Here is a 27,857-nt window from a genome sequence, read left to right as displayed (position 1 = left end):
AGGATAGTAAGGGCCTTATAATTAAAAATTAAATTGATATAGTAAATGAGTTTAATGATTATTTTACAAGGATGTTCACAGTAGAGAACACGAGTAACTTACCACCATTTAGTACGAATACAGTGCAGTGTATGACCAGTATATGTATAACTGAGGCTGATGTGGTACTAAGCCTAGCTAAGCTCAAAATAAATAAATCACAGGGCCCTGATGGCATCTTACCTATAGTTTTAAAAGAGATGAGGGATATTATTAGCAAATCTTTAACTTTACTACTCCAGAAATCGTTATCTGCTGGTGTGGTACCTTCTGATTGGAAGCATGCTAAATAAATATTCAAAAAAGGGGATAGAAGTAATCCAACAAATTATAGGCGAATCAGTTTACCTTGCCTAACTGGAAAAGTAATGGAAGCTATAATCCAAGTAAAAATGGTAGATTACCTGGATTCAAATAACATTCTGAGAGATAGCCAACGTGGATTTAGGAGTGGTAGATCCTGTTTAACTAATTTACTTGAGTTCTTTGAGGAAGCTACAAGAGAAATTGATCACAAAAAGGCCTACGATGTGATCTAGTTAGATTTCCAGAAGGCCTTTGATGTTGTCCCCCACAAACGGCTCTTGCTCAAGCTCAAAGCTGCAGGGATTTTAGGAACTGTAGCAGCTTGGATCTGTCAGGGTCAGCTCCTTGTTGTTCCACTCAATGTCCCTTCCCCGTTTGGCCAGCAGGCGTTGCTGGTCATCCCGTCCCTCCTGTTGTCAGTCTTTGTGTTTTCCCCTGCTCCCTGTCAGCCGCATGGCTGTGAACCCCTCTGTCATGTGTTTGAATCCCACCTCCTCTGTTTTTATATTTTGTCCCCTAGTGTTTCATTTGTATAAGTTTTCTTGTTCCTGTGTCTTGTGACTTGTATTTTGTTTTGGTTTCATGTTTTGTGCCCCTGCTTGGTTAATTGTCTCAGATTGCTTAATTGTCTATTTCTCACTCCTGTTGTGTCGTTTTGTATTTAAGTTCCTGATCCGGTTCTGTTCTCCCTGGAGTTATTCATGTTTGTTGGATGTCATTTAGGTTTGAATGTTCTGTTTTTTGTAACCTGCCTGCCTGTCTGCCTGCCTACCTACTTGCCCCATTTGTAGTTAGTCTTTGCTTTTCCCCTTTTACTTTTGACCCCTCGTGGTCTGTTTTTGTTTTATAAGTATTTCTAGTGTTTTTCTGTTTGTTAATAAATCCCCGTTTGTCCTCTGAGCTGCCAGTGTATTGTCCACACCACCCAAGTCCATGACAGGATTGAAAACTGAGACAGGAAGCAGCGGGTAGTGTTTAGAGGCACAATATCACAGTGGGCCTGCATTCATAGTGGGGTACTGCAGGGTTCAATTTTAGGACCACTATTATTCCTAATTTACATTAATGATATTGACACCAATACATACAGTAAACTGGTTAAATTTGCAGACAACACCAAGGTGGGTGGTGTAGCAGATACTGATCTAGCAGCACAGAGGCAACAACGGGATCTTGATTTAATTAGCGACTGGGCTGTTACCAGGCAGATGAAATTTAACATAGATAAATGTAAGGTAATCCATGCAGGGAGCAGAAATATAAAGTACTGATATTTTATGGGTTCCACTGAAATAAAGGTAGCTGATTAAGAGAAAGACCTTGGTATGTATTGTTGATGCTTCCATGTCCCACTCTCGCTAGTGTAGGGAAGCATTAAAAAAAGGCCAATAGGATGTTGGGTTGCATCTCTAGGTATGTGGAGTTTAAGTCAAAGGAGGTGATGCTACGATTATATAATTCCTTGGTAAGACCCCACCTGAAATATTGTGTGTAGGTTTGGTCACCATACCTTAAAAAGGACATTGCTGCCTTGGAAAGGGTGCAACATAGGGCTACAAGAATGATTCCTGGTCTTAGAGGAATGTCTTATGAGGAGAGGTTAGCTGAGCTGAAGCTGTTCAGCCTCGAGCAAAGGAGACTAAGGAGGGACATAATCCAGGTATATAAGATTCTAACAGGTCTGGATGCTGTTCAGCCAAATGGCTATTTCAGTATTAGTTTAAATACTAGAACCCATGGCCATAAGTGGAAATTATGGGAGAACATTTTAAAACAAATTTGAGAAAGCACTTCTTTACTCAGTGTGTAGTTAGAGTATGGAATAATCTTCCTGCTAGTGTAGCGGAAGCTAAAACCCTGGGTTCCTTTAAATCAGAGCTAGATAAGATTTTAACAACTCTGAACTATTAGTTTAGTTCTCCCCAAACAAGCTTTATGGGCCAAATGGCCTCCTCTCGTAAATTTCTTATGTTCTTAATACATAGATAGGAATTAACAAGGAGCAATAGCACTGGTAATAGCTACGGTGACTGAACTAAGGAGGATGGCGAGGGCAGGAATATATATACACTGATAGCAACTAGCAGCTAGATTGGAGACAGATGTGTGTGTTTGAAACATTAAGGTTGGGAACCATTAAGAGAACATGAGATAGTCAGCACCCCCTGCTGGCCAAACGGGGACATGACTGACTGACTAGACAAGTCAAACATACAAATAAATAAATATCAGTGTATAAATATTATTTTTCACTGTAGAAATTTCTGAACTGTTCTGGAACAAAATATGTTATTTATAATTGCATAATCCACTGTTTGCATTTGTGACTCTGCCATCCTTTTAGGGAGGGTGAAGGACTTGGAATTCACATCAGTGTTAATGCAATCATTATGTTGTTCTTCATTTTCTTCTCCATGAATGGGTGTTCAATGGGTGACTGCGATTCGCAAAAGTGTGCAGAACCAGCAACAGTAAATCAGATTTCAATCTTTAACTTTAATGGTAAAATGTATACTGCTGCCATTCGTACAATTTTGATGGCAGGGTCCCCAAACTTGCTAACTTGGCTAATTTAGAACCCGCCATTGTTATGGAACCCAATGTAGTTTAGCACTCCCATGATAACTTGCCCACCCCCCTTGCTAATTCAGCACTCCCCCTTCCTATTTTGGTGTCCCCCTTTACCTAGTTGGCAACCCTACTTGTTAACTTGGTGCCCTCCTTGCCTAGTCGGTCCCCCCTTGCTAACAGCTGGATGTTATGTTTGCATGAACTACAAAGAATATTTGATCCCCATGCTTAATCGACACCCCCACTATTAACTTGATGCCACCTTGCCTAGTCGGCACCTACAGTTTTAGGAGTACAACCATCAAACTTTCCACACTTCTTCGTAGCATAGTGATGGGGTGTGCTTGTGCTCTTCTCAGCTGTCCCCCCCTCCCATCTTACTGGGGACATCCCTTTCAACACCCCATTTTTCCCACTGACTTTTACTTGGAGGATTTTCAAACTCCTGCCACTCTTACAGCTTTGAAACTCAACTCACCAAACTTGAATCACACAGTCACGGGGTCACACTAATGCAACTGGTGAGATTTGGCAGATGTCCTCCAATCCAGGTCCTCTCCTCCAGCCAATCAAATTTCACCAATTCAATGTCAATGGGTGATAAAACTGCCAATCAAAAGTGAGCAGAGCATCCAGCAGCCAATCAGATTTCAATCTTTAATTTTAATAATTAAATTTAAATTGCTGCCATTCTCACAATTTTGACGGCTGGGTCCCCAAACTTTGCACATGTAACCGTCGTTTACTGTTTGTTAGCTTCTCTGCATGCTCTCTGCGTTTTGTGAACCGAAAGAAGACCCGAGCTGCTGAATGGTTGACCGGTGTAGAGTTTATTCCTGAGAATGCAAAAGAAAATTTCAGTATAGCATATCAGGAGTACGTTCACCACACATCCTCTCCTTGGCAAGGCTTCCCGCGGACTGAGACAGGGCGTACTAAAACACAGTCACATAGCAGATAAAATAAAATATAATCAGAATAATATTTCTTCCGTATTATCATATATGTAATATATATTAAATTACCATTACCATATTCTCTTAACTTATTCACTCTTTAACCGGCAGCAATAATTTATAAAACATGAATTGAAAATAAAGTTACAGTACATACATAAAACATAAAACTAGCAATTATTACAAAAGAATTACATAATAACCTAGCGCTCACATACCTGGATATACAAAAGAAAACTTCAGTACAGCACATCAGAAGTATGTTCACCCCACATCCTTAAAGGACAAAAACTAAAAAAACTATTACAAAACTCCATTAGATTAGCGTGAACTGCCAATCAGTGTGATTGAAAAGTATATTCACTTAACATCTCATTCTTATACTATGGTTTTTATACTTTACAATACACTTTTGGTAGGAGCACCAACATACACCTACCACTCCTCAGCAAGCCTTCCCGCCGACTGAGAAAACCACGAATGTTGTAGGAAACTATAACGCATTCTGCAAAATAGCAGTCCCAAATGAACTACTCAGAACAACATAAAAATAATAAAAGTTCATAGCAAAAATTCATTATTAAATTCCTTTAAACTCTTATTTCAAACAATTCATCAATTTATTACATTGGCTACACACAGTTGGTCAATGACTGACTGTGAATCAAGGTTCAAAAAGATTTCCCTCATTGACTTTAATGGTTAAATTTAAGCTGCTGCCATTCTCGTACACCATACCTCACAACACTAATTTTTTAATCAAGTCACAAGAATATTCATGTTTAGTTTTCAGAAAAATAATGAAAGCAGATTTAGAGGAATGTAAAAACAGGTGTTAATTTTTACAATGCCATGTCTTTTCATTCACAGAAAAACAATGTGGAAATCACTGTACAAATGAGAGAATATTACTTTATTTTTGATGGTTTTATTGAAAACATAAACATAAATCAGATCCACAAAAATACTTCTGGATTTGTATTTGATATCAAATACTAATTCTCAATATGTTAGCAAAATAAAGCAAGCATGTATATGTTAATGTTACATATTTTTGTCCAGTTGACTATTCAGGTTATACAAAGGTCATGCACAGGAGTAACACATGAAACAGATTTACATCCTTTTCCACTGGGTTCTGATATATGATACCATTTGACAGTTGCTGCATAGAACGCAAGTTTGAAATTAATGTCCCCATCTTTAGCACACAAAAACTTGCATTTGTAAAACAACAGCATATAACTGGTACAGGTCATACAACAGATCGTAACCAAACCCATTAAGCAAATCTGCCAATATCACAGAAACAAACTTTCACACTTATTGACTTTCTGAAGCCTCCAGTAACCTCAGGTGAGCAGCGTAAGATATGCGTCCCAGAGAATGTATCATGAGTGTATATCTGGAGCAATGTAGTTTGCAGTATTTCATGCAACCTGTGCCTAGATTTCAGAGATCAAAAGAGACCCTAAACTAAAACATTCCTCAGCAACAACTTGGGTTTTTTTTTTTTTAATCAGTGTGTCCATATCGTGCAGAAAACTTCACCTGTCCAATTCGTGTCATTATTAAGTGCTACGTGCCCAATGACTAAGAAACCAATTTGTTGTTTCACTGGTCAGACAGAAAAAATGGCTACTGTGCAGATCCAATAAGGTTTTCAGCCTAGTTGTTCAGTTGCAAAAAGTGCACATAAAAATGCAACTGGATGTAGAGCACCATGAAATAAAAAAAGTAAAAAATATAAAAGAACAAAAATTTCAGTAAACAGTGGAATCCAACCATAAAGGTTGAGGAATATTGTAGAACGTGTCATGTGACAAATGTCATTCAAATCCCTGATACAATATGACTAAGTTCTAGAACATGATGCCTTGTGTTGTGGCCAATATTGTTTATGCCACCAAAGTATTATAAGGCCATTTTGATTAATACAAGGACCATTCAAACATAGTCTAATCTTTAAAGTAGCTAGCTAAAGCCAATGAAATACTGAAATAAATTCTAAACTACATAAATTACCTGATTAAAGTGTTAATCATTGGTACTTTCATACTTTTTAACATTTATTCTGAAATCACTGAGATTCCATGAGAGGTGTACAAACATCCAAATGAGGTCAAGAGTCTAGCATTATAGCCGGTTGACTGATAGGGCTCCAGGCGATGGGCTTCGACTGCGGCTGGTGCCCTAAAACACAGTGAAAGATAAATGAACAAAAACAGTAACAAAGGCTAGAAAGTTGAATTTCCAATAGAAAAACTATGAAGTTGGTATGTAAGCAGGTATGATAGAGAAGTTTTAGAATTATTTCGGAAAACGCATATTTTATGTTGTTAAGGGATAACTTAAGTGAGCGTTTCCTAAATAAATTTCTAGCTCCAAGAGGACATGAGCACCTAGTTCAAGAGCCAACTAGATGGTTAATCTGCACTTCCCATCCCACCCCATCACCAAGCTACCAGTCAAGTACTCTACAGCCTGCAACCACCAACAGAAGCTTCATGCATCATTACTGATGATGCCAGGATTACCAGAACAACAAAGCAACTTCAACAAGTCACATCTTGAATCTCTGCCATAATCCATCCACCATAAATCCTGTACTGTAAGGTGGAATTCCGTGCCAAAGCGGGCTGGGATCAGTTGTCCCAGAAACTTACTAGAGCCCGGATGGGGCTGGCAGAGCTGGAACGCACAGGGCTACAGCTCCTGCTTCTGCTTCTCCACTGGAAAACACAAGAAAATCACAGTCCATCTTTTCTTATACCACCACACCCATTACCCTTACATAATGCATCTTGTATTAATATTATCATGCACCATGCTGTACCATGCCTATACCATATACACAACATCCAACACATATCGTATATTGTTTACAGTCGTGCCCAAAAGTTTTGAGAATGACACAAGTGTTGGTTTTCACAAAGTTTGCTGCTTCAGTGTAGATCTTTTTGTCAGATGTTTCAGTGGCATACTGAAGTATAATTACACGGTGCTCCATCATGCTGGAAAAGGCATTGTTCATCACCAAACTGTTGAATGGTTGGGAGAAGTTGCTCTCGGAGGATGTTTTGGTACCATTCTTTATTCATGGCTGTGTTCTTAGGCAAAATTGCAGGTGAGCTCACTCCCTTGGCTGAGAAGCAACTCCACACATGAATGGTCTCAGGATGCTTTACTGTTAGCATGACACAGGACTGATGGTAGTTTTCACCTTTTCTTCTCCAAACAAACAATCTTTTTTCCGGATACCCCAAACAATCGGAAAGGGGATTCATTAGAGAAAATGACTTTACCCCAGTCCTCAGCAGTCCAATCCCAGTACCTTTTGCAGAATATCTGTCTGTCCCTGATCTTTTTCTTGGAGTGGCTTCTTTGCTGCCCTTCTTGACCTCCAAAAGTCTTCACCTCACTGTGCGTGTAGATGCACTCACACCTGCCTGCTGCCAATCCTGACCAAGCTCTGCACTGGTGGTGCCCCGATGCTGCAGCTGAATCAACTTTAGGACACCTGTTGGACTTTCTTGGCTGCCCTGAAGCCTTCTTCACAACAATTGAATCTCTCTTCTTGATCCGATAAATGGTTGATTTAGGTGCAATCTTACTAGCAGCAATATCCTTGCATGTGAAGCCATTTTTTGGGCAAAGCAATTATGACTGTGTGTGTTTCCTTGCAGGTAACCGTGGTTAACAGAGGAAGAACGATGACTTCAAGCACCACCCTCCTTTTAAAGCATCCAATCTGCTATTCTAACTCAGTCATCATGACAGAATGATCTCTAGTCCTCATCAACACGCTCACCTTTGTTACTGAAATGATGTCAGCAGGTCCTTTTGTGGCAGGGCTGAAATGCAGTGGAAATGTGTTTTTTGGGATTCCATTCATTTTTATGGCAAAGAAGTACTTTGCAATTAATTGCAATTCATCTGACCACTCTCCATAACATTCTGGAGTATATGCCATCATAAAAACTGAGGCAGCAGAATTAGTGAATATTAGTATTTGTGTCTGTAGGAGCCATTCTTTCATTTGTTTATTAAACATAATTTAGTTTGTATTTATATTGGAATTATTTATAAATATTGTTGATATTTATTTATTTAATGTTTATATTCATTTGTATTTATTTATTATATAATATATATATTTATTATTGTAATAATTGTAATGAGATGTAATGATTTTTATTATTGCCTGAGTGTATTCCCACCTATAGGGAGGCGATGGTTACAAAAGCAGCTAAGATGACGTGGCCCAGGTGTGAAGGTGCAACGCGAAACAGTCATTGACCGTATTTGCCGTGTGTGATGGTGTCTGCATTTCGGCCAAACTAGATCAAAGTATATTGTGGGTTAAAATAAGAATAAATATACCCATCAGGAACAGAACTTGGTGTCGTATCCTCATCATTTACGCGTCAGACTTTTGCACCTTCTACCACCAGGTAGTGGATCACGATCAAAGAAAATTTAGCCTGTTTTTCCACTACAACAAGTCAATGACTTCGCCTAGGACTCCGTGGTGGATTGTTTTTGAACTACTTTGCTTGCAAGTCGTGTGAATGGATTGAAGAAAGCTGACACGATACACGGGACGCCGTAAATAAAGAAGAGCGTCTCAGCGGAGGTATGTGCTTTAAATCCCAGTAATGCGCATGGATTGTGGAATTTTATGGATATGAGAAGTGTGGAATATTTTGGAATAATAGTCAAACGGCTTGACAAATAATTGGAACGTTTTAAGGGCAAAGTAATTTTACTGGACGTAAATTTGGAACGCAAATCATAAATCGTTTTGTTTCGATTGGAGAATTATTGAAGGTTGTTTGTGAAACTTCAGGATGGCTGAATTAGACACAGACTTAAATATAGACCAATCCGAAAAGGATTTAAATGAAGCAACAACACGACTGCGTCTCTCCCGAGCCGGCAAAGTGTCGCATTTAACGCGACGAATGAATATTATTAATACTCTTATGGATGATAATGGATCTGTCAATGAAGTCAAGCAGAATGTGGTGAAGTTCAATGGAATGCTTAAAGAATTCAACGTGCTCCATACTTCATATGTTGAAACCTTGAGCGAAGAGAATAAAAGGGATGATTTTGAGAATTGGTATGAACCCAGAATAGCGGAATTTAATTCTTTTCTTTTAAATGTGTCGAGGTGGATCTCCACGGTGGAACAATCCGAACCTCATGGTGCTGGTCTTTCTGTTAGTCCCAGTCCTGTTGTTCCTGTTGCTTCTGCTATGTCAGCGAGCCATATTTTTTCCGAGGTAAATATAAATGTTCCCCTTAAGGATAGCGATATTGATGACGCTGTTTCCTCTGTTAGTAGCCGCCGCTCCAGTAGAGTGAGTAGATCGAGCAAATCAAGTGCCTCAGGTTCAGCGCTCATATGTGCCGGGGCGGAGCGTGCTGCCCCAGGTAGCATTCCCATATGGGGCCCATATGGGAAAGACATGGGCCATCTGGGCTGGCCCAGCTCACATTTTACCCATGTGGGGCCCATATGGGCAGAATCTGGGCAAACCCATATGGGTGAAATGTGGGCTGAACGATATGGGCCCCATATGGGCAGGATCTGGGCAAACCCATATGGGTTAAATGTGGGCTGAACGATATGGGTCCCATATGGGCAGGATCTGGGCAACCCCATATGGGTGAAATGTGGGCTGAACGATATGGGCCCCATATGGGCAGGATCTGGGCAAACCCATATGGGTGAAATGTGGGCTGAACGATATGGGTCCCATATGGGCAGGATCTGGGCAAACCCATATGGGTTAAATGTGGGCTGAACGATATGGGTCCCATATGGGCAGGATCTGGGCAACCCCATATGGGTTAAATGTGGGCTGAACGATATGGGTCCCATATGGGCAGGATCTGGGCAACCCCATATGGGTTAAATGTGGGCTGAACGATATGGGTCCCATATGGGCAGGATCTGGGAAACCCCATATGGGTTAAATGTGGGCTGAACGATATGGGTCCCATATGGGCAGGATCTGGGAAACCCCATATGGGTTAAATGTGGGCTGAACGATATGGGTCCCATATGGGCAGGATCTGGGCAACCCCATATGGGTTAAATGTGGGCTGAACGATATGGGTCCCATATGGGCAGGATCTGGGCAACCCCATATGGGTGAAATGTGGGCTGAACGATATGGGCCCCATACGGGCAGGATCTGGGCAAACCCATATGGGTGAAATGTGGGCTGAACGATATGGGTCCCATATGGGCAGGATCTGGGCAACCCCATATGGGTTAAATGTGGGCTGAATGATATGGGTCCCATATGGGCAGGATCTGGGCAACCCCATATGGGTTAAATGTGGGCTGAACGATATGGGTCCCATATGAGCAGGATCTGGGCAAACCCATATGGGTGAAATGTGGCTGAACGCAATATGGGTAACACGTGATTTTGTCTAAAAAATTACTGCTGTTATAATTGTTCTGAACACGCATACAATTGCTTGATTCTTAATATTTAATTAAGTTTCTGAGTGGAAATTTGAAACCCCCAGAATTACACGAGAATTAACGTCCCAAATGTTGAGCTCCGGAATGCGATCTTGAAAAGTTCACACCAGGAATTGATTTATTTATACCTAGTCCTGATAAGATTGTGGAGAATAAAGGTGGACAGAGTGGAAAATGAAAAATAAACATATGGTTCTGTACTGTGCTTTACTATTTGGCTTTGTCCTTTACAGTAACTTTTTTGGAGTACTGAATACAGCAATTAAAGTTATATATTAGTTATTCTGTTTTTGCAGTCATAAATGTACAGTATACAAATATTTTTGGTAGACGACCATACTCTTTTTACTATAGTCTTGCAGTTTCTAATTTACATGCCAGCAACAGTTTTGACTTATATACAAATATTTGACTTGTATAGTGTTTTCAATTTTTTGCTGTAGTGTGTAATGACCATGTTCATTAGCGTTTATTTAACCGACTGGCTTGATGTGTGATCTGAAAGCAGTGTTTGCTTTTGAGCAAAGATAATAGTTTTCAGAAGATTGTTTGATTTTGCAAGACGAGTGTAAGGTATTGTGAGTTCAGCTTGAATTTTAGGATTTGTGCTTATAGTGGTTTGAGAAAAAGAGAGGAGATTTTAGGAAATGTGTTTTAGCAATTCAGGAAAACTGTAAAATGTCAAGGCATGTCAGACGACTTTGAAAGTGGGTGATAGGCCTCAGACTTGATCCAGAGGGTTACAGTAAATACTTATTATTCTGTTTCTTTTATGGTCCTCTTTTTGTATCTGCTACTATGACAAAAAAAATCCCAGTCTATCTACCTAGTGCTGCTTCATTATTCCATCCTCTTTGTGCAATGTACAGTACTGTCAGCAAAACAGCATGATACTACCACCACCATGCTTGACCGTTGGTTCACTGTTCTTAAGTTAGGAAAACAACCTCACCCTAACCCCTTCAAACATATCTCTTTTCATTGTGGCCAAGCAGAGATGACACATTCACACGTCATTGTCTCTGCCCCCCCAGCTCCCCCGTGAATGTGCAGTCACACGTCATTGTGACTGCTCCCCCATCCCCCCCCCCCCCCCCCAGGGCGCATTTTAATATAGGCTACAGCTTTTGATAAGATCTGTGTTTTAGCTGATAATTACATCTAATGTTAAATCAATATTTTTATTTTTTTTGATAAACATCATAATAAAATAGGAGTGAATACATTTTAAAAATAACATACTTGAAGACCACATACATACAGATTCATCAAACAAGTCATCAAACAATCAGTCAGAAAACAGGCACCTTTTGAAGAGGCCTGGCGGGCTAGAGCTGTACTGCGCATGCGCGATACATTCCAACGGCTATTTCACCGGACGTCCACCCGAAAAACTCCACAGAAGTTGAAAACTTTCCCGGTGCGTTTTAGGTAAGTAATTTTACAGTTGATTGTTTGATTGAAAAATACATTATAAACAGAGAGTTATATCAATTTGCATGCATCTGAACGTTCTTATATTTTTAACTACAGTTTCCAACTCAAATGCTTTTTGAGCATGTATGCGCTTTATTTTAAATTTACAACATTGTTTAATGTATATGACCGCCATTGTGTGTGTGTGTTTGTGTGTATATATGTATTAAAACGCCGTCTAATCTATACTGTGATAGATGTTAAAGTATAAAGTACAATATTGTAGTCAGATCAGTTTAAAACATTTGTAACCATTTTTTCGTAACATCATGTAAAATGATGATTATTAAATTATAACTCAATTCAGCGGGAGAACAAATGTTATTTGCCAATGTAATCTAGTTCCTTTTTGATAATTATTTCAGAACGTCCTTTTTAAATGCACATGATGGACATATTGCATGTATCAAGCATTTTCCCAGCGCCTTGCTTTAGCGTCTCTCGTCCTTCACCTTAACGGGCCTGGGGGAGGGGTGTTTTAAAAGCCGAAACCTGTTTGCAAAGAAACACCATAGAGATGCGTAGAAGCATGGGCGTAAATTACGGGGGGGACTGAGGAAGAGGAAGGAGGGTTCAAATTTCCGTACATCGCGGTAAATTAATTGGCAGTCTGGCAAAGTTTTAAATAAATTGAGAAGTGGTAATATATTTAACATTAGTTTTTTTCAGTTTTAAATTTGTTTATGCTCTGCTGCTCCCAGTACAATAAAAATGCAGATATTATTGTATTTTTAGGTTGGTAATTGTTAGGTTGGTGATTTTAAACTTGTACTCTGGGATTGACTGATATAGTAATTTGATTATTTTTAGATAAACAGATAAAATATCACTTATTGCCAAATGGAATGCACAAATTTAATTAGATTATTCCTCACTTTTTTCCAGGTGCTGTGTGGAAAAATTCAAAAACGAAAGAGGCTACAAAAGATGAGGTGAAAGGAAGCATTACCTCATTCCTCTACAAAAAGAGACGCAGACAAGAGGCAGAGCAGAAGAGTGGCCCTTCCAAACAGGGGAGATTGGAATTGGTGGACTAAGAGGTTTTTTTAATTTGTAAAATAAATGTAAACTGGTTTTTTATTTAATTGTGATGTCAGTGTGTGATTTTTCTTAAATAAATATTGCATAAAACTGATTTTAGGCCTATCTGCTTCTTTACTTTTGGTTCAGCCACAGTTTAACTTATCAGTTTAAGACAAATCCCACATCCTTGCCCATATGGGCTGGCCCACATTGTGCCCAGGTGATGTGGCCCATGTGGGGCCCAGATAAATCCCACATCATTTGCCCATATGGGCTGGCCCACATTGTGCCCAGGTGATGTGGCCCATGTGGGGCCCAGATAAATCCCACATCTTTGCCCATATGGGCCCCAGATAAATCCCACATCTTTGCCCATATGGGCCACAGATAAATCCCACATCTTTGCCCATATGGGCCCCAAATAAATCCCACATCATTTGCCCATATGGGCCCCAGATAAATCCCACATCTTTGCCCATATGGGCCCCAGATAAATCCCACATCATTTGCCCATATGGGCCACAGATAAATCCCACATCTTTGCCCATATGGGCTGGCCCACATTGTGCCCACATTGTGCCCAGGTAATTGGCCCATGTGGGGCCCAGCAATAACCCATACCGAACCCATTTGGGTTTTCTGGGCTGGCCCACATGGGGCCCATTTGATTCTTGGGTGCAGATTTTGATGGGGCCCATATGGGCCAACCCACATGGGCCCCATATTTTGGCCCACATTAAGCCCATATGGGGCCCATGTGGGAATGCTACCTGGGGCATTACTGGCCAAGGCTGCAAGGCTGCAGGAAAAGCATGCTTTAGCAAAGGAACAAGAACAGCTTAGCCAGAAAAAGGAAGAACTTAGAAAAAGAAGAGAAACACTTGACCTGCATACAGAACTGGCAGCAAATACAGCAAAAATCGAATACCTCAGGACTGCAGTATTTTCTGTTTCTGGAAATAATGCAAAAAGGGGGCAAACAGATGCAATGAATGAGTATTTTGATGCAGCACAGAAAGCATCACAGTCTGATGCTATCAGAGAACTAGTCACACGGCCTAAACGTGGTGTCCAGTCGCAGTTTACTACGGCTCATGGAAGTGGAATTGGTCAACAGCCACGTTCAGAGCCTCTCTTTGGTAGTTCCCAGACTCCTTATACACAGACCATCCATAATATGGAGCAAGTTAATAGTCAAGCAAGTGGTCAGTCAGTTCCTGTAATGAACCTACATCAGGATCTATCCGATGTTCTTAGGAGACAGAATGAGTTGACTAATACTCTTGTCAAACAGAATGTTATTTCCACTTTACCACAAGGAAGTCTTATACCCTTTGATGGGGACATTCTCCAATATAAGTCTTTTGTTCATTCTTTTGAACATAGAATCGAAAGGAAAACTGATGATAATCAAGACAGGTTACAGTTTCTCATTCAATACACCAAGGGACAAGCTCAGGAACTCGTGAAAAGTTGTCAACATATGGATCCAAACAGAGGTTATCAGAAAGCAAAAACATTATTAAAACAACATTATGGACATGAATACAGAATTTCCTGTGCCTATATGGAAAAAGTCTTTAAGTGGCCAGTTATTAAATGTGAAGACTCAAAAGATCTATGTGACTTTGCATTGTTTCTTAGAACCTGTTGTACCGCTATGGAAGAAATGGAGTACATGGGAGAATTTGATACCATCACGAATATGAGGAATATAGTTCTTAAACTCCCATATAAACTCTGGGAAAGGTGGCGTTCAAAGGCTTGTGAGCTGCAATGTACTGGTAGAGTCAGAATGGCTGATCTTGTCTCTTTCATAGAAAATCAAGCCAGACTCATGTCAGATCCCATATTTGGTAATATACAGGACTTGAAGTCTGCTGCCACAAAGCCTAAGGTAATATCAAAACCCAAATTTAAAGAAAGTTTTGCCACAAATGTTAATGTGGAATTAAACCAGCAAGATCATAGTGTATGTCTGTTCTGTAAAGGTGCCCACAAATTGAAATCATGCTTTAAATTTGAGAAACTTCGACATAAGGAAAAGATCACATTCCTAAGGCAAAATGGAGTCTGTTTTGGATGTTTATTGAAAGCAGGGCATGTGAGTAAAGACTGTACAAGACGTCTTAGTTGTTCCATATGCAAGAAAAATCATCCAAGTATTTTGCACATTAAGACAGAGCAGCCAGTGGTAAAACCTATAATTAATAGTGGGCAGGTGTCACTTGGAGCTCGAGAGCATTCTGGGGCCGGTGATAAAGAGGCCAGTAAAGAATGTATGCTTTCCATTGTTCCAGTAAAAGTGAAACACTGCAAAGGAAATAAGGTGATATATACATATGCATTTCTTGATCCTGGTAGCTCTGCAACCTTCTGTACAAGAAGCCTGGCCAACAAGTTGAACGTAACTGGGAGAAACACCAATATCTTGCTCCGAACCATGTCACAGGAGAAGACTATGAATTCGGACATCATTACAGGCTTGGAGGTTTCTGCTAAAGATAAAACCCATTTTATTTCATTGCCTGAGGTTTATACTCAAAGCAGCATGCCGGTAGATATAAGTAACATTCCCAACAATGGTGACCTTTTTAGATTTTCCTATCTTAGTGATATTAGAATCCCTGAAGTTAACATTGATGCTGATGTAGAATTGTTGATAGGTAACAATGTTCCAAAGGCTCTTGAACCATGGGAAGTGGTTAATAGTCAAGAAGATGGACCATATGCAGTTAGGACCATTTTAGGATGGATTGTTAATGGCCCAATTAACGATAGTGGAAGATCTAGCATTCGTACTGTCACTGCAAACAGAATATCAGTTGGAAATTTGGAAGACCTGTTATTGCAACAATACAACCATGATTTTAATGAGGATACAGAGGACAAAGCCGAAATGTCTGTGGAAGACAAAAAATTTATGGAAACAGCAGAGACTTCTGTTAGTCTGCGGAATGGACATTATACTTTGAATTTGCCATTTAGGAAAGAAGATATAATTATGCCAAATAACCGTCAGGTGGCAACACAGCGTCTAACCAATCTGAAGAAAAGATTTCTAAAGAATGAACAGTTTAAAAGGGAATATACAGAATTTCTTACAGAGGTCATCAATAAAGGATATGCAGAAATCGTGCCCCAGGATGAACTGAAAAGATCAGATGGTAAGGTCTGGTACATCCCACATCATGGAGTGTACCACCCTAAGAAAGGTACCATTAGAGTTGTATTTGACTGTGGTGCTCTATTTCGTGGCATATCATTGAATTCTGAGCTGTTGCAGGGTCCAGATTTAACAAGTTCTCTTTTGGGTGTTCTTTTACGGTTCCGTCTAGAGCCTGTTGCCATCATGACTGACATCCAGGCAATGTTCCATCAGGTCCAAGTGTCAAAAGATCATATTGACTTCTTAAGATTTCTTTGGTGGCCTAATGGTGATATTCATAAGCCTCCAGTTGAGCACCATATGTTGGTGCATCTCTTTGGAGCAGTATCGTCTCCCAGTTGTTCAAACTTTGCACTTCGACAGACCGCTAAGGATCACAAGGGCATGTTCCATCCCAATACAGTCAATACAGTTATGAATAACTTTTATGTTGACGATTGCTTAAAGTCTCTTTCATCTGAACAAGAAGCAGTGCAGCTGTTCAAAGAGCTTACATCTCTATGTAAGAAGGGTGGATTCCATTTGACCAAATGGATGAGTAACAGCCGAACTGTCCTTGGGTGCATTCCAAAAGAAGACAGAGCCCATGAGGTCAAGGAACTGGACCTAGACAGAGAGAAGTTACCAATAGAAAGAGTTCTTGGGTTATTATGGAGTGTTGAGAACGATATGTTTAAGTTTAGTAGTATTGTGAAAGAGAAGCCTCACACACGTAGAAACATGCTATCCATTGTGAGTTCTGTCTATGATCCACTTGGGTTTTTATGTCCTCTCATTTTGCCTGCAAAGTTGCTGTTACAGGAGCTGTGTAGGAGTAAATATGGCTGGGACAGCAGTATACCACAACCTATATCTGAGAGATGGAGAAGATGGATTGATGACCTCAGTATACTGGAAAATTTTGAAGTTGCTCGTTGTGTGAAACCAAAGGGCTTTGGACCGATTATGCAAACTGAATTACATCATTTTTCCGATGCCAGTGAACATGGGTATGGCACTGTGAGTTACCTTAGAATGTCCACAGATAATTGTGACATATATGTTTCTTTTATTCTTGGTAAAGCAAGAGTTACCCCTATGAAGCAAATGACCATCCCACGGTTGGAATTGACAGCTGCAGCTCTGGCGGTCAAAGTGGATAGGATGTTGAGAAAGGAGTTGGAGTTTAAGCTTTCTCAGTCAACTTTTTGGACTGATAGTCAGTCTGTTCTGAAGTATATAGCAAACGAGCAGACAAGATTTCACACGTTTGTGGCTAATAGGATCGCTCTTATAAGGGACAACACTAACATATCACAATGGAGACACATTGGAACCAAGCTGAATCCTGCTGATAAAGCATCAAGAGGAGTGAGTGCAAGCACATTGGTGAAGTGCAAAGAATGGATCCAGGGACCAGGATTTCTCTGGAAGAAAGAAGAGGAATGGCCTCAAACCCTTATGGAAACCCTCTCACTCTCTCAAGATGACCCAGAGGTGAAAAGAAATATTCATGTGTTCAGTGCTGTCACTAAAGAGATGGTAAAGGAAAACCCAACAAATCAGCTACTGGAATATTTCTCTAGTTGGTATAAGTTAAGGAGAGCAGTGGTGTGGTATTTAAAATTGAAAGACACTCTTCAGTCACTCAGAGTAAAAAGAAAGGAACTCATCTGCTGCTTTGAAAATAGATTCCCAAAGGAAGTTCAAAGTAAGTTGATATCTGACCAAATACAGGCTTTTAAGAAAACATTGGGAAGATGTTCTATAAGTCTATGTGATCTGTCAAGGGCGGAAAAGGCTATCATTGTGTTTTGCCAAAGACAAAAATATCCAGATGAGATCGTTTTCCTGGAGAAAGCATTTCCACCAAAAGGGGCTTTGAACAGACAGAGTAGTATCTACAAGCTCGATCCAGTGCTTGATGAAGGAATTCTGAAAATAGGAGGGAGGTTAAGTAGGTCAGCAATGCCTGATGAAGCGAAACGACCAATGATCCTGCCAAAGGACCATCACATCTCTACTCTTCTGCTTCGTCACATACATGAACATCTTGGGCATGCTGGCAGAAATGGTATTCTCTCTAAACTTCGACAGAAGTATTGGATAGTGAATGCCAACTCTGCTGCTCGTAAGATCCTCTCCAGATGTGTTGTCTGCAGACGTACAAGAGGCAAGATGGGGGAACAAAAGATGGCAGATCTCCCTAAGGAAAGACTGAGAGCAGATCTCCCACCATTCAGTAATGTGGGAGTGGATTACTTTGGGCCTTTTCAGGTAAAGAGAGGAAGAAGCCATATTAAAAGGTATGGAGTTTTATTCACATGCATGTCGAGTAGAGCCGTGCATCTTGAAATGGCTCATTCCATGGACACAGACTCTTGCATCCATGCTCTTAGAAGATTTGTGTGTAGAAGAGGTCAAGCCATACACATTAGATCAGACAACGGAACTAACCTGGTTGGTGCTAAAAAAGAGCTTCTGAATGGAATCATAACAAGATTCAGAAAGAAATGCTTCAGAAAGGAGTGCAGTGGAGTTTTAATCCTCCAGCAGCTTCCCATCATGGTGGAGTTTGGGAACGCCTTATTCGCATGGTACGACAAATTCTTTATTCCGTACTAAAGGAACAAGAGGTCGATGATGAAAGTCTTGAAACTCTACTATGTGAGGTAGAAGCCATTTTAAACAGCCGCCCCATAACCACTGTGACAGGGGATGCACAAGATCTAGAAGCACTGACTCCAAATCACATCCTCCTTTTGAAGGCTCATACTGTTTTCCCACCAGGATTGTTCCAGAGGTCTGATTTGTACATAAGACGACGTTGGAAGCAGGTTCAGTATTTGGCTGACTTGTTTTGGAAAAGATGGATTCGTGAGTATCTACCGTTACTACAAGAGAGACAAAGATGGCTCACTGTAAAAAGAGGACTTCAGAAAGGGGATGTTGTAATGGTAGTTGACAGAACAGCCCCTCGTGGATCCTGGCCTCTTGGAAAAGTGCTTGAAGTCCATCCTGACTCGAAGGGTCTAACAAGAACTGTTACACTGAGGACCAAGTCTGGAGTGTTGATGAGGCCAGTGACAAAACTTTGCCTGCTTCTAGAAACTTCAGGAAACATGGAATGAGGACTGAACGTGTAACTGTTTGTTGTATGAGATAAGTATACCTTTATAAGCATTTATATTGATATCTTATTTAATACATAGGGCAATAAATTGTCTATCATATTTATAGATATAGATACATGGCTCCTTATATAACATTCCTGTTAATAATTGTTTATTTAGATACACAATTAGGGGCCGGTGTGTAGGAGCCATTCTTTCATTTGTTTATTAAACATTATTTAGTTTGTATTTATATTGGAATTATTTATAAATATTGTTGATATTTATTTATTTAATGTTTATATTCATTTGTATTTATTTATTATATAATATATATATTTATTATTGTAATAATTGTAATGAGATGTAATGATTTTTATTATTGCCTGAGTGTATTCCCACCTATAGGGAGGCGATGGTTACAAAAGCAGCTAAGATGACGTGGCCCAGGTGTGAAGGTGCAACGCGAAACAGTCATTGACCGTATTTGCCGTGTGTGATGGTGTCTGCATTTCGGCCAAACTAGATCAAAGTATATTGTGGGTTAAAATAAGAATAAATATACCCATCAGGAACAGAACTTGGTGTCGTATCCTCATCATTTACGCGTCAGACTTTTGCACCTTCTACCACCAGGTAGTGGATCACGATCAAAGAAAATTTAGCCTGTTTTTCCACTACAGTGTCATTCTCAAAACTTTTGGCCACGGCTGTAATATATACACCTATGCCACATCTCTGCTGTATAGTATCATACCGTATTAACATAGAGTACCTCATTGAATTGTATGTGGTACAGCATAATACCTTCAGCCCCCCCCCTGCAAAATCTAGTGATTTGTACCATATTTGTACACATTGAGTCCCCTCACGCTTTGCAAATTTTATGGACAAGGACCAGGGGGAGGGGGCTGGATTGGCATACCATATGTGAAAATAACAATCCTACAGGGGCTTGAATCCCCCAAAGGTCAAATCCTACAATCACTCCAGTACCACACTTGGTAGCATACTGCATATCAAACACATTTCCAATCGTATCATGTGCCATATCACATATTATCCTGCATCACACTATAGCATCTGCTATGACACACGCAACAGGACTGTTTTGTGCTGCAGTGCTGTGATGAAACACCCACGCAAGGCCAAAGAGAGACATCCATGAGTCAGATACAGTACCAGGGCTCCCCTCATGGTTACAGCCTCGCCCTTGACAACGACGCTGTCCCCCTCCATTAGCGTGGGCCACACGTGGAGCGCCACTAGGGGCGCTGTGAACTCTGAGTCATAACTGCGGCGATACCTGGGGGGCAGGAAGGCAAGCGGGGATTTATAACCCTTCCAAACATACTTATGTCACGCTGCATGCACTTTGGGATGTGCCTGGCCTCTAAATATGATTTTATGGAATAATACATGCACATGCAGTGAGGGAGCTTGTTGTGACTGTCCTTGTTTATGTATGTATATATTCTATATAAGGGAGAAAATGTGTTGCTATGGACAGTGGTTCTACTTTATCTCAATGAGGTATGACCACTATTCTGCCCTACAAAAGGCAAAGCATCCTTAACAGAATACTTTAAGACCAACATTGGGTCTCCTACGCTCTATCTTGCGACAAAATATCTTAGTTCAACTATATTCAGTTTTGAACAAGTACACTATCATTTATTTACCTACTACGCATACAGATAAACTTTTTCTCAGTGTCAGTGCAGTTACTGAGCTTTGCCTCTGTGGGGCAGTATCGTGCATGTGAGTGACACACTAACTTGCTGTCACTGTACAGCTCCCCATCACTGCTGAAGGCAAGCTCCAAGGGAGGGTCCAGCGTCTGCATCGCGAAGGCCGTGCGGCATGTCTCGCGGATGAGCCCGCTGATCAGGACAAAGTCCACCTCAGCAGGGAACGAGATCTTGGGGTTCACATTCATGGAGTTGATGACCTCCTACGCACAGGTGACGGAGAGCAAACAGGCGTGCTTCGCTGTGTGGCCATTTAATCTCGCAAAAACAAAATTTAACAAGCGTGTATGACCTCAGCTACTAGTCAACCTGAAAACCAAAATCCGAAAAGTTAATGGAACAGGACTATGGGTCTTATTGGCCCTTTTGTACTATTATCATGGTTACAGCAGATTCTCAATAAATTACAGTGCAATACGTTCATGCATCTATACGCAGCGAATGTTTATATGGTTACTTGCACAACAATGCAATGTGATACAGAGCTTGTAATTATGTATGTATGTATATACTGTATGTCTCTATGTATATACTGTATGTCTCTGTATGTATATACTGTATGTATATCTCACACACACACACACACACACACACAAATTGTCCTTATCTTTATAGTCTGTATAATATTTATTTAAAACTATGCTAATTGATGTGTTATGTATGAATGTTATTCATGTCATTGTGGAAGCTGCTAGTACATTTTTTTGTACTTTGTGTAAATCACTTGCACAATGACAAATAACAATTCTTAATCCTCGAAGGGGCAAGAACAGACAAGCCAGAGAGGAGGAAGGCTGTGAGGGGGTGTGGAAGGCTCGGGGGGGGGTGTGGTAGGCTCAGGGTGTGGTCACTCACGTTGACGCTGGCCTGAACGTCGTACAGGTCGAGGTTCCTAATGATGTAATCCAGCACGGCGTTCTCCAGGCTCTCTGGACCCATGTGAGAGCTGGACAGGGTCTTCCTTACCCTCAGCCTAAACTGCCGGAATGCCAGCTTGGCTGCCTGGAAAGCCTCCTGAGATGGGGGTGTCAAGGAAAGGGGAATGAGATAGGGACAATTCCAGGATTTTAAGGTAGGGGGCATAAGAGGGTCAATAATTCATACGGAGGGGACAATCTTATCATTAGTCAATGAAATGATTTGAATTAAGTAACAGGGGAGGGGGTCAATCAGCTTTCTGCTAGGGCTTGTGCTCCAATGCCCCTGTGGACCCACAACGACCAACACTCCAAACTGAAAATTGGTGTTGTGCTCCATGTTAGTGGAGGACATAAGGTTAGAAGAAATTTCAGACACACCACAACTGCTATGAAGATGATCCTCTGGACAGTGCGGATGTCGTCAACATAGTGACGCAGCATGTTCTGAGCCTCGAGCCGATCGATGGCATAGAGGTCGCTGAGGCGTGATACCAGCCGGGCGCGGCGGGAGGAGCTGGTGAGGCGGGCACGTGACGGTGACTCGCCCCTCAGGCGGGGGCTGGACGAGCGACTGCGCCGGGCGGCCGCACTGGGGGACCGACCCCTCACCAACCTATGGGGGTACATGGAAGGAGGTGGGGGGGCATTATATTTACATTCACGGCCACTGCTGGGAAAAGGCAGCTAAGGTAAAATAATTACAGTTATTCTCAGGCCTGTTCTAACCCTTTTCGGGACCCTAACGACATTGTCATTTGTCATTTTTCTTCCCATTCTGACAGGCTGATCAGATGAGGGAGCCCCCTGCTGGCCGCTGGGCTCTAAGCAGCTGCTGATTTGCTTATGCCTTGGGCCAGCCCTGGCTATTTTGATTGGCGCCCTTATAGAATCTAAATAAAAAACGCAACATAAAGAACCCTCCATGTATACAAGCTAACAATCTTAAAGGTACAGCCCCATTTCCTTAAACCACTGCGTGATTCACCGCAGTATTGAAGCAATAATAAGAATATATAAAATAGACATTGTATGTGTATTGTACATTATACTTCACTATTCTATTTGCTATTTATTGGCCTTCGTTGTCATATGTTGTTTAAGTTTGCAGAGAGATACGCAAGTATTTCACTGTACTTCTACAAATGACAAAGCTTTTGAAACCTTTGAATCCCATAAACGATACTCTGGCTGAAAAAAAAATAATAATGGTGAAGACAACAGCTCACTTCTCCTGCAGGAGGGACTTCTCTGCAACCAGGAAGGACACCTCCTCCTTCAGCAAATGGATCTGTCTCTCATAGTCATCTAGCATGTCCAGCTTTCGCTTGTACAGCTCTGTCTGGTCACAGGCCACTTGCAGCCTGAAGGACACATGCATATATGCCACAGAAATATATACGGACACATCCATACAGAAACACACACACGTGCACACAAAAACATTGTGACCGAGTTATCCATAATTCAGCATTTTATACAGTCTAATACACCTACTATATGATGATATGATAATGATTCTATGACAGCCAAGCTCTTAAAAAATTAAAGGCATAATTGTACATGTGGGACCCTCAAGTCAGATCATGGTGAATAAGTTCTGCCAGTTAACAGTCAATCGGCTTGAAGGATGTTAAAAAGTCACGCGGCGGAAGCCAATCAGCAGATGCTAGAGACACTCACTCCGCTCTTAGTTGTAGAATTTCATCCTCTGTAGCTAGAAGGGTTGTGGCAGATTTGTTTTTGGTTTCATCGAGTTCTTGTTGAGTGTCCATTAGTCTGAAATACAATCAAATCCTGGTCTGAAGCAATCACTGCTGAAAATTAACCTGATTTTTTTGAGACTGCAAACAGATATTTAACAAAACAACATTAAGCTGTATCATAGTAGCTGTCAAACCACAGCAGAAATCCACAAAAGATATAGTTTTACCACTGAAACCAAAAGTTAGAATCAATACAGCTATATGACTGAGAACACAAGCCAAGACTATATATGCATACCACTGAAAATACAGTACTGCTCAACGGAATAAAACCACAGTAGACATTTGACGTGCTTTGTAAAATGTTGTGAAGTGGTGTTTATTTTGAATAATGTGTTTTAGCAAAATCAACATCTGGGCCCTATGTCTACCGCACAAGCACCATGACGCTGAGGAGGGAGGTTGTACGTGTGGCTCACTGACTCTTGTCTGACGGAATCCAGCTGTAGGCGGGTGGAGCACAGCTGGGTCTCCATCTTCTGAAGGTCACTCTCATGGGCGAGGGACAGCTCCCGGATTTTTTTGCCCTTTTCCGCAGCCTCCTGCCAAACACACACCTTTGATGCACAAAGGACATAAACACCAGGGCCATGGCACAATATATACATGTGATAGACATCAGTGATCATTATGAGACACTATATACTCTCACACACAAACATCACTAATCACAATAATAATTGGTTTTATGCAGATATACACATAACACTCTACTACACTAAATCTCCTGAAAGTTCACACAGATACAAATATGCATCCCCAATTGTGTGTCCAAATTCAACTTCATATTTTTTTCCTAGAACTGCTTATCCAATCAAGGGTTACAGCAAACCTGGATCCTGTGCCAGGATCCAGTGAGCACCAGCCACAAGGCAGAGAACACTCTGGACAGGATACCACCACAAGGCACATGCACACAGATCAATTCAGAAACACTAAGGCTTCAGCCCAAATGACATGTCTTTGGACCCCTGAAGGCAATCAAAGTACCCAGAGGAAACCTACATGAGGACTGGGGAACAATTCAAACTCCACACTAGAGGTGAGGTAAGGAGCACAAACTGATTACAGTGCGTTACCACACCCACCAGTGCGTTGCCACACGCACTGATTACAGTGCGTTGCCACACCCACCAGTGCGTTGCCACACTGGCCACACAACAAACCATCTCAGGGATGAGAACCTGAGTGTAGCTGTGCAGTGAGTGATACCTCAGCACCACACCAGTCCGAATCCTTCTTGATATCGATGTGGCAAATGTTCGATAAGATTTGAAACCTGGCGACTCATTTTGCATCATGATGAAAATTGAGTTTTACATCATTTCCTTTATGACTGCTTGTCTGGACTAGCAATGGAGCACAAGCGCAGACACAGTCATAAAAACACAAACATGGGATTTATTGAACAAAAAAAAAAATGCAATATGGCAGGCAGGAAGATGAATGACATCACAATCAAAACAACAGGGAAACTCACCGGGACAGCAGGTAAGTCCAAAGCAACCCATCCAATAAGGGTAATCCAGCAAAATACAAAACGAAAGTCCGAGTCACAAACTCGAGTCACTATCTCTCAAGCATCATATTGGGCCCCCAACCCAGATCAATTCAATTATGTTTCAGCTTTTTTTAGGCCCACTGTCAATCAGGGGTGCTTGGAATCATCCTAAATTTCTCCCCCTTTATGGCACGCTTACCCCTCCCAACAAAATACTTAAAAATATCATATAGTGAAAAGAACAATATTATATACAGACATAATAGTGGTTGCCATTATTTAACATCAGAAGTCAGATTGTGAAATGTATATCATTAAAATGGTACAGTCCTTGCAAATCTCACACAGCAGCATGCAGGAGATTGGACAGCCTAACATAATGGTGCCAGAAGGCCTTACATGGATGAGGCTCAGGCTGGGATCCGTGGAGATGGTGGAGGTTGCTAGGGTGAAGCAGGTGCCCAGCCATGGCAACAAGCGGGATTTAAGCGTGTCCACACCGGCATACTGCCCTCCTGAAATGGAAAGCTGGGAAGTTTCAGCAGGTGTGCTGGAAATGACACGATGCCTTAATCCTGTTCAAAAGCAAACAGCCTTAGCATGCTGCAGATATTGTAGCTATAACAAAATTAAATGCCGCTTTATTTGGGGGTACACTGGGGTTAGGGTTATGAGTTGGGGTTAGGGTTATGGTTAATGGATGCCGAGAAACATCTTCAAGGTACAAACAACTAATTAATGTACCCCGAATGGTACAATAATGTTCCTCATAGTCAATTTCTCCACATTAAAAGGTACAATTACCTACAGCTATAGGGTACAATTGGCAGACCATTGAGGGTGTAGCCCCAGTGACAAGCAAAAGTAGAAACTGGTACTCTTTTTCTGACAGTGTGAAGCAATGCAGAATATAGGAAGTACTGCACCACCAGAGAAAGAGAGACATCCACCTTCTTGAGCAGTGAGGCTGAGGATAGTGAAGAGCTGCCCTTGAACCTTGGAAGTGAGCTCCACCAGCTCACAGCAGCGGTTCAGGTTCTGGTCACATGAGATTACCTGGAAGGACAGAATCGGCTGACATGGAAAGTCTGAGATGACCTCAGGAGTCATTTCACACGGAGACTCTGAAACAAATCATAACCATCCCGACCTGTTGCCTATTTAGTAGAATCAGCATAGAATATTCAATTATAATTATTGTGGTAATCTATGAGTGATTAGTAATAATATTAGCAATATATTATTTGTTGTAAACGCAACACGAACATTAAACTTTACTATGTCCCAAACGAAAACAAAAAATAAGCAAAATGGCCACTTAAATACTTGAATAACATTAGAACATAAATTTCCATTTTCCTGCATTGACAAAATATGTATGTCGTTTATAAATTTCTACGATTTGCCGCAAGTCCGACAACATAGCGCTCTACTTCATTACCAGAGCAACTAATGGCTTCACCGTCGTCATGACAACAAGCGTCCATGGTAACCAAACTTTGCCGTAAAATTAATATAATCAACAAGTAATTTCGCCCCAGTTTCAAAAATAAAAGTTCTGTTGCAGTAAGCTGCACTGATATAATTTTGCATGTGGCAGTTGCGGGTGCCTAAACTGCACTGTCAAGCAGTATAATAATGCATACATGGCTACAGTATTCTGATTCCAGACGTTAACTAACGAATTACAACGCAGAATAATCCATAAAAATTGCTAAAGTGTTTGGGATCGAGGTGTTCATACTACACGCATATCCAGTCATCTTCTCAGTTAATAACATCTTCAGTTTAAATGCATTTGAATTTTTGTTCAGTTTGCATGTAAAACAAACTTTAATATAGGAGTACTGAGAGGCCAATGTTGATTGTGATATGACTTACAAATAATGAATGACTTACGTGGTAGTCCTTGTACCAGGACTCCAGCTTTTCCTGCAGGACGCTGAAGGACGAGGTGTTCACGAGGCGCCTCAGCGTGTCGGCCATGTCCGTAATCTCGAGCAGGGCTTGGGACAGAGGCGTGCTCGCTATTTATACCTGTCTTGGCAGTTCAGGCGCTGACGCCAAGCGGTATTTTGGTTGTAGCGACGCGGTTTTCCCAGGGTACTCTCGAGGAATTCTAGATGTCAGGGAGCTGGCACATACAGACTTAAGGCACTAGAAAGTCGTGTGCCTGTCAGTGAGCTTTTTAGTCTGGTCTGTAACTTTCATCTCTGCGGTGTGAAGGAAGCAATTGAAATGTCATACTGTGAGACGACCCTAACGGGTTGCAGGGTGTCAGATGCTTTAGGGAGGTAGCATCTTAACGGTGTTTGTTTTCCCATATTCAGGATGATCCATGAATAACACAGTTTTGTCGGTTTGATGTATTCTTTTCATATTAAACCACGTTTCTTTCATTCCGTCCATTAATTAAGTTTTAAAGCGGCAAGGAGAGTTTCTGAGCAATCACTACATCTGCTGTTTGGGGAGGTTTTCTTGCTTTTGTATCGTTTGTTTTTTTTGCGTGCCTATTAAAGCTTCTCCATTGAAAAAGACACGGGTTGTGTGCAGCTGCTGCACATTTCCGAAGATCCCGTTTGGTCTATGAGATCTGCGCTGAAAAAATATCAATCCACACTCTTAATTTAGCTTTTCCCTTTTGGGACTCCCCGCCACAGTCGTTTCCATTACCTTACCTAGAACGAACCATTTGTGATATAAAAAAAGTTCACAAAAGTCCTGCTGGTAATTTCAGCCCAACAACGCATTCTATTGTCCGTTGTCGTTATTATTATATATTAAT

The 27,857-nt window shown here is 41.1% G+C and overlaps 1 protein-coding gene across 3 annotated transcripts; it reads right to left on the bottom strand.

The window, feature by feature from the left end:
* Nucleotides 1–4,780: 4,780 nt before the first annotated feature.
* On the bottom strand, nucleotides 4,781–27,743 carry spata18 (spermatogenesis associated 18). Of its 3 annotated transcripts, none has more exons than XM_023823797.2 (12): nucleotides 26,972–27,742; nucleotides 26,023–26,128; nucleotides 25,472–25,587; nucleotides 23,995–24,113; nucleotides 23,489–23,584; nucleotides 23,035–23,169; nucleotides 22,187–22,421; nucleotides 21,744–21,902; nucleotides 20,916–21,091; nucleotides 20,320–20,443; nucleotides 6,539–6,604; nucleotides 4,781–6,065 (listed from the first exon to the last, which is right to left on the bottom strand). In XM_023823797.2, the coding sequence occupies exons 1-12, from the start codon at nucleotides 27,056–27,058 to the stop codon at nucleotides 6,009–6,011; spliced, it is 1,476 nt and encodes a 491-aa protein (XP_023679565.1). In that variant the 5' UTR covers nucleotides 27,059–27,742; the 3' UTR covers nucleotides 4,781–6,008. The 3 variants fall into 3 exon arrangements, with proteins under 3 accessions (XP_023679565.1, XP_023679566.1, XP_023679567.1); XM_023823798.2 differs by having other exon boundaries at nucleotides 23,995–24,110; XM_023823799.2 differs by lacking the exon at nucleotides 4,781–6,065 and adding an exon at nucleotides 7,684–7,726 and having other exon boundaries at nucleotides 6,548–6,604; nucleotides 26,972–27,743.
* Nucleotides 27,744–27,857: the final 114 nt, after the last annotated feature.

Source organism: Paramormyrops kingsleyae, chromosome 1, assembly GCF_048594095.1.
Source record: "Paramormyrops kingsleyae isolate MSU_618 chromosome 1, PKINGS_0.4, whole genome shotgun sequence".
In the NCBI taxonomy this organism is placed as follows: Eukaryota; Metazoa; Chordata; class Actinopteri; order Osteoglossiformes; family Mormyridae; genus Paramormyrops; species Paramormyrops kingsleyae.
The sequence above is the reverse complement of the archived record's forward strand: the minus strand, read 5'-3'. Positions and strand labels throughout refer to the sequence as shown.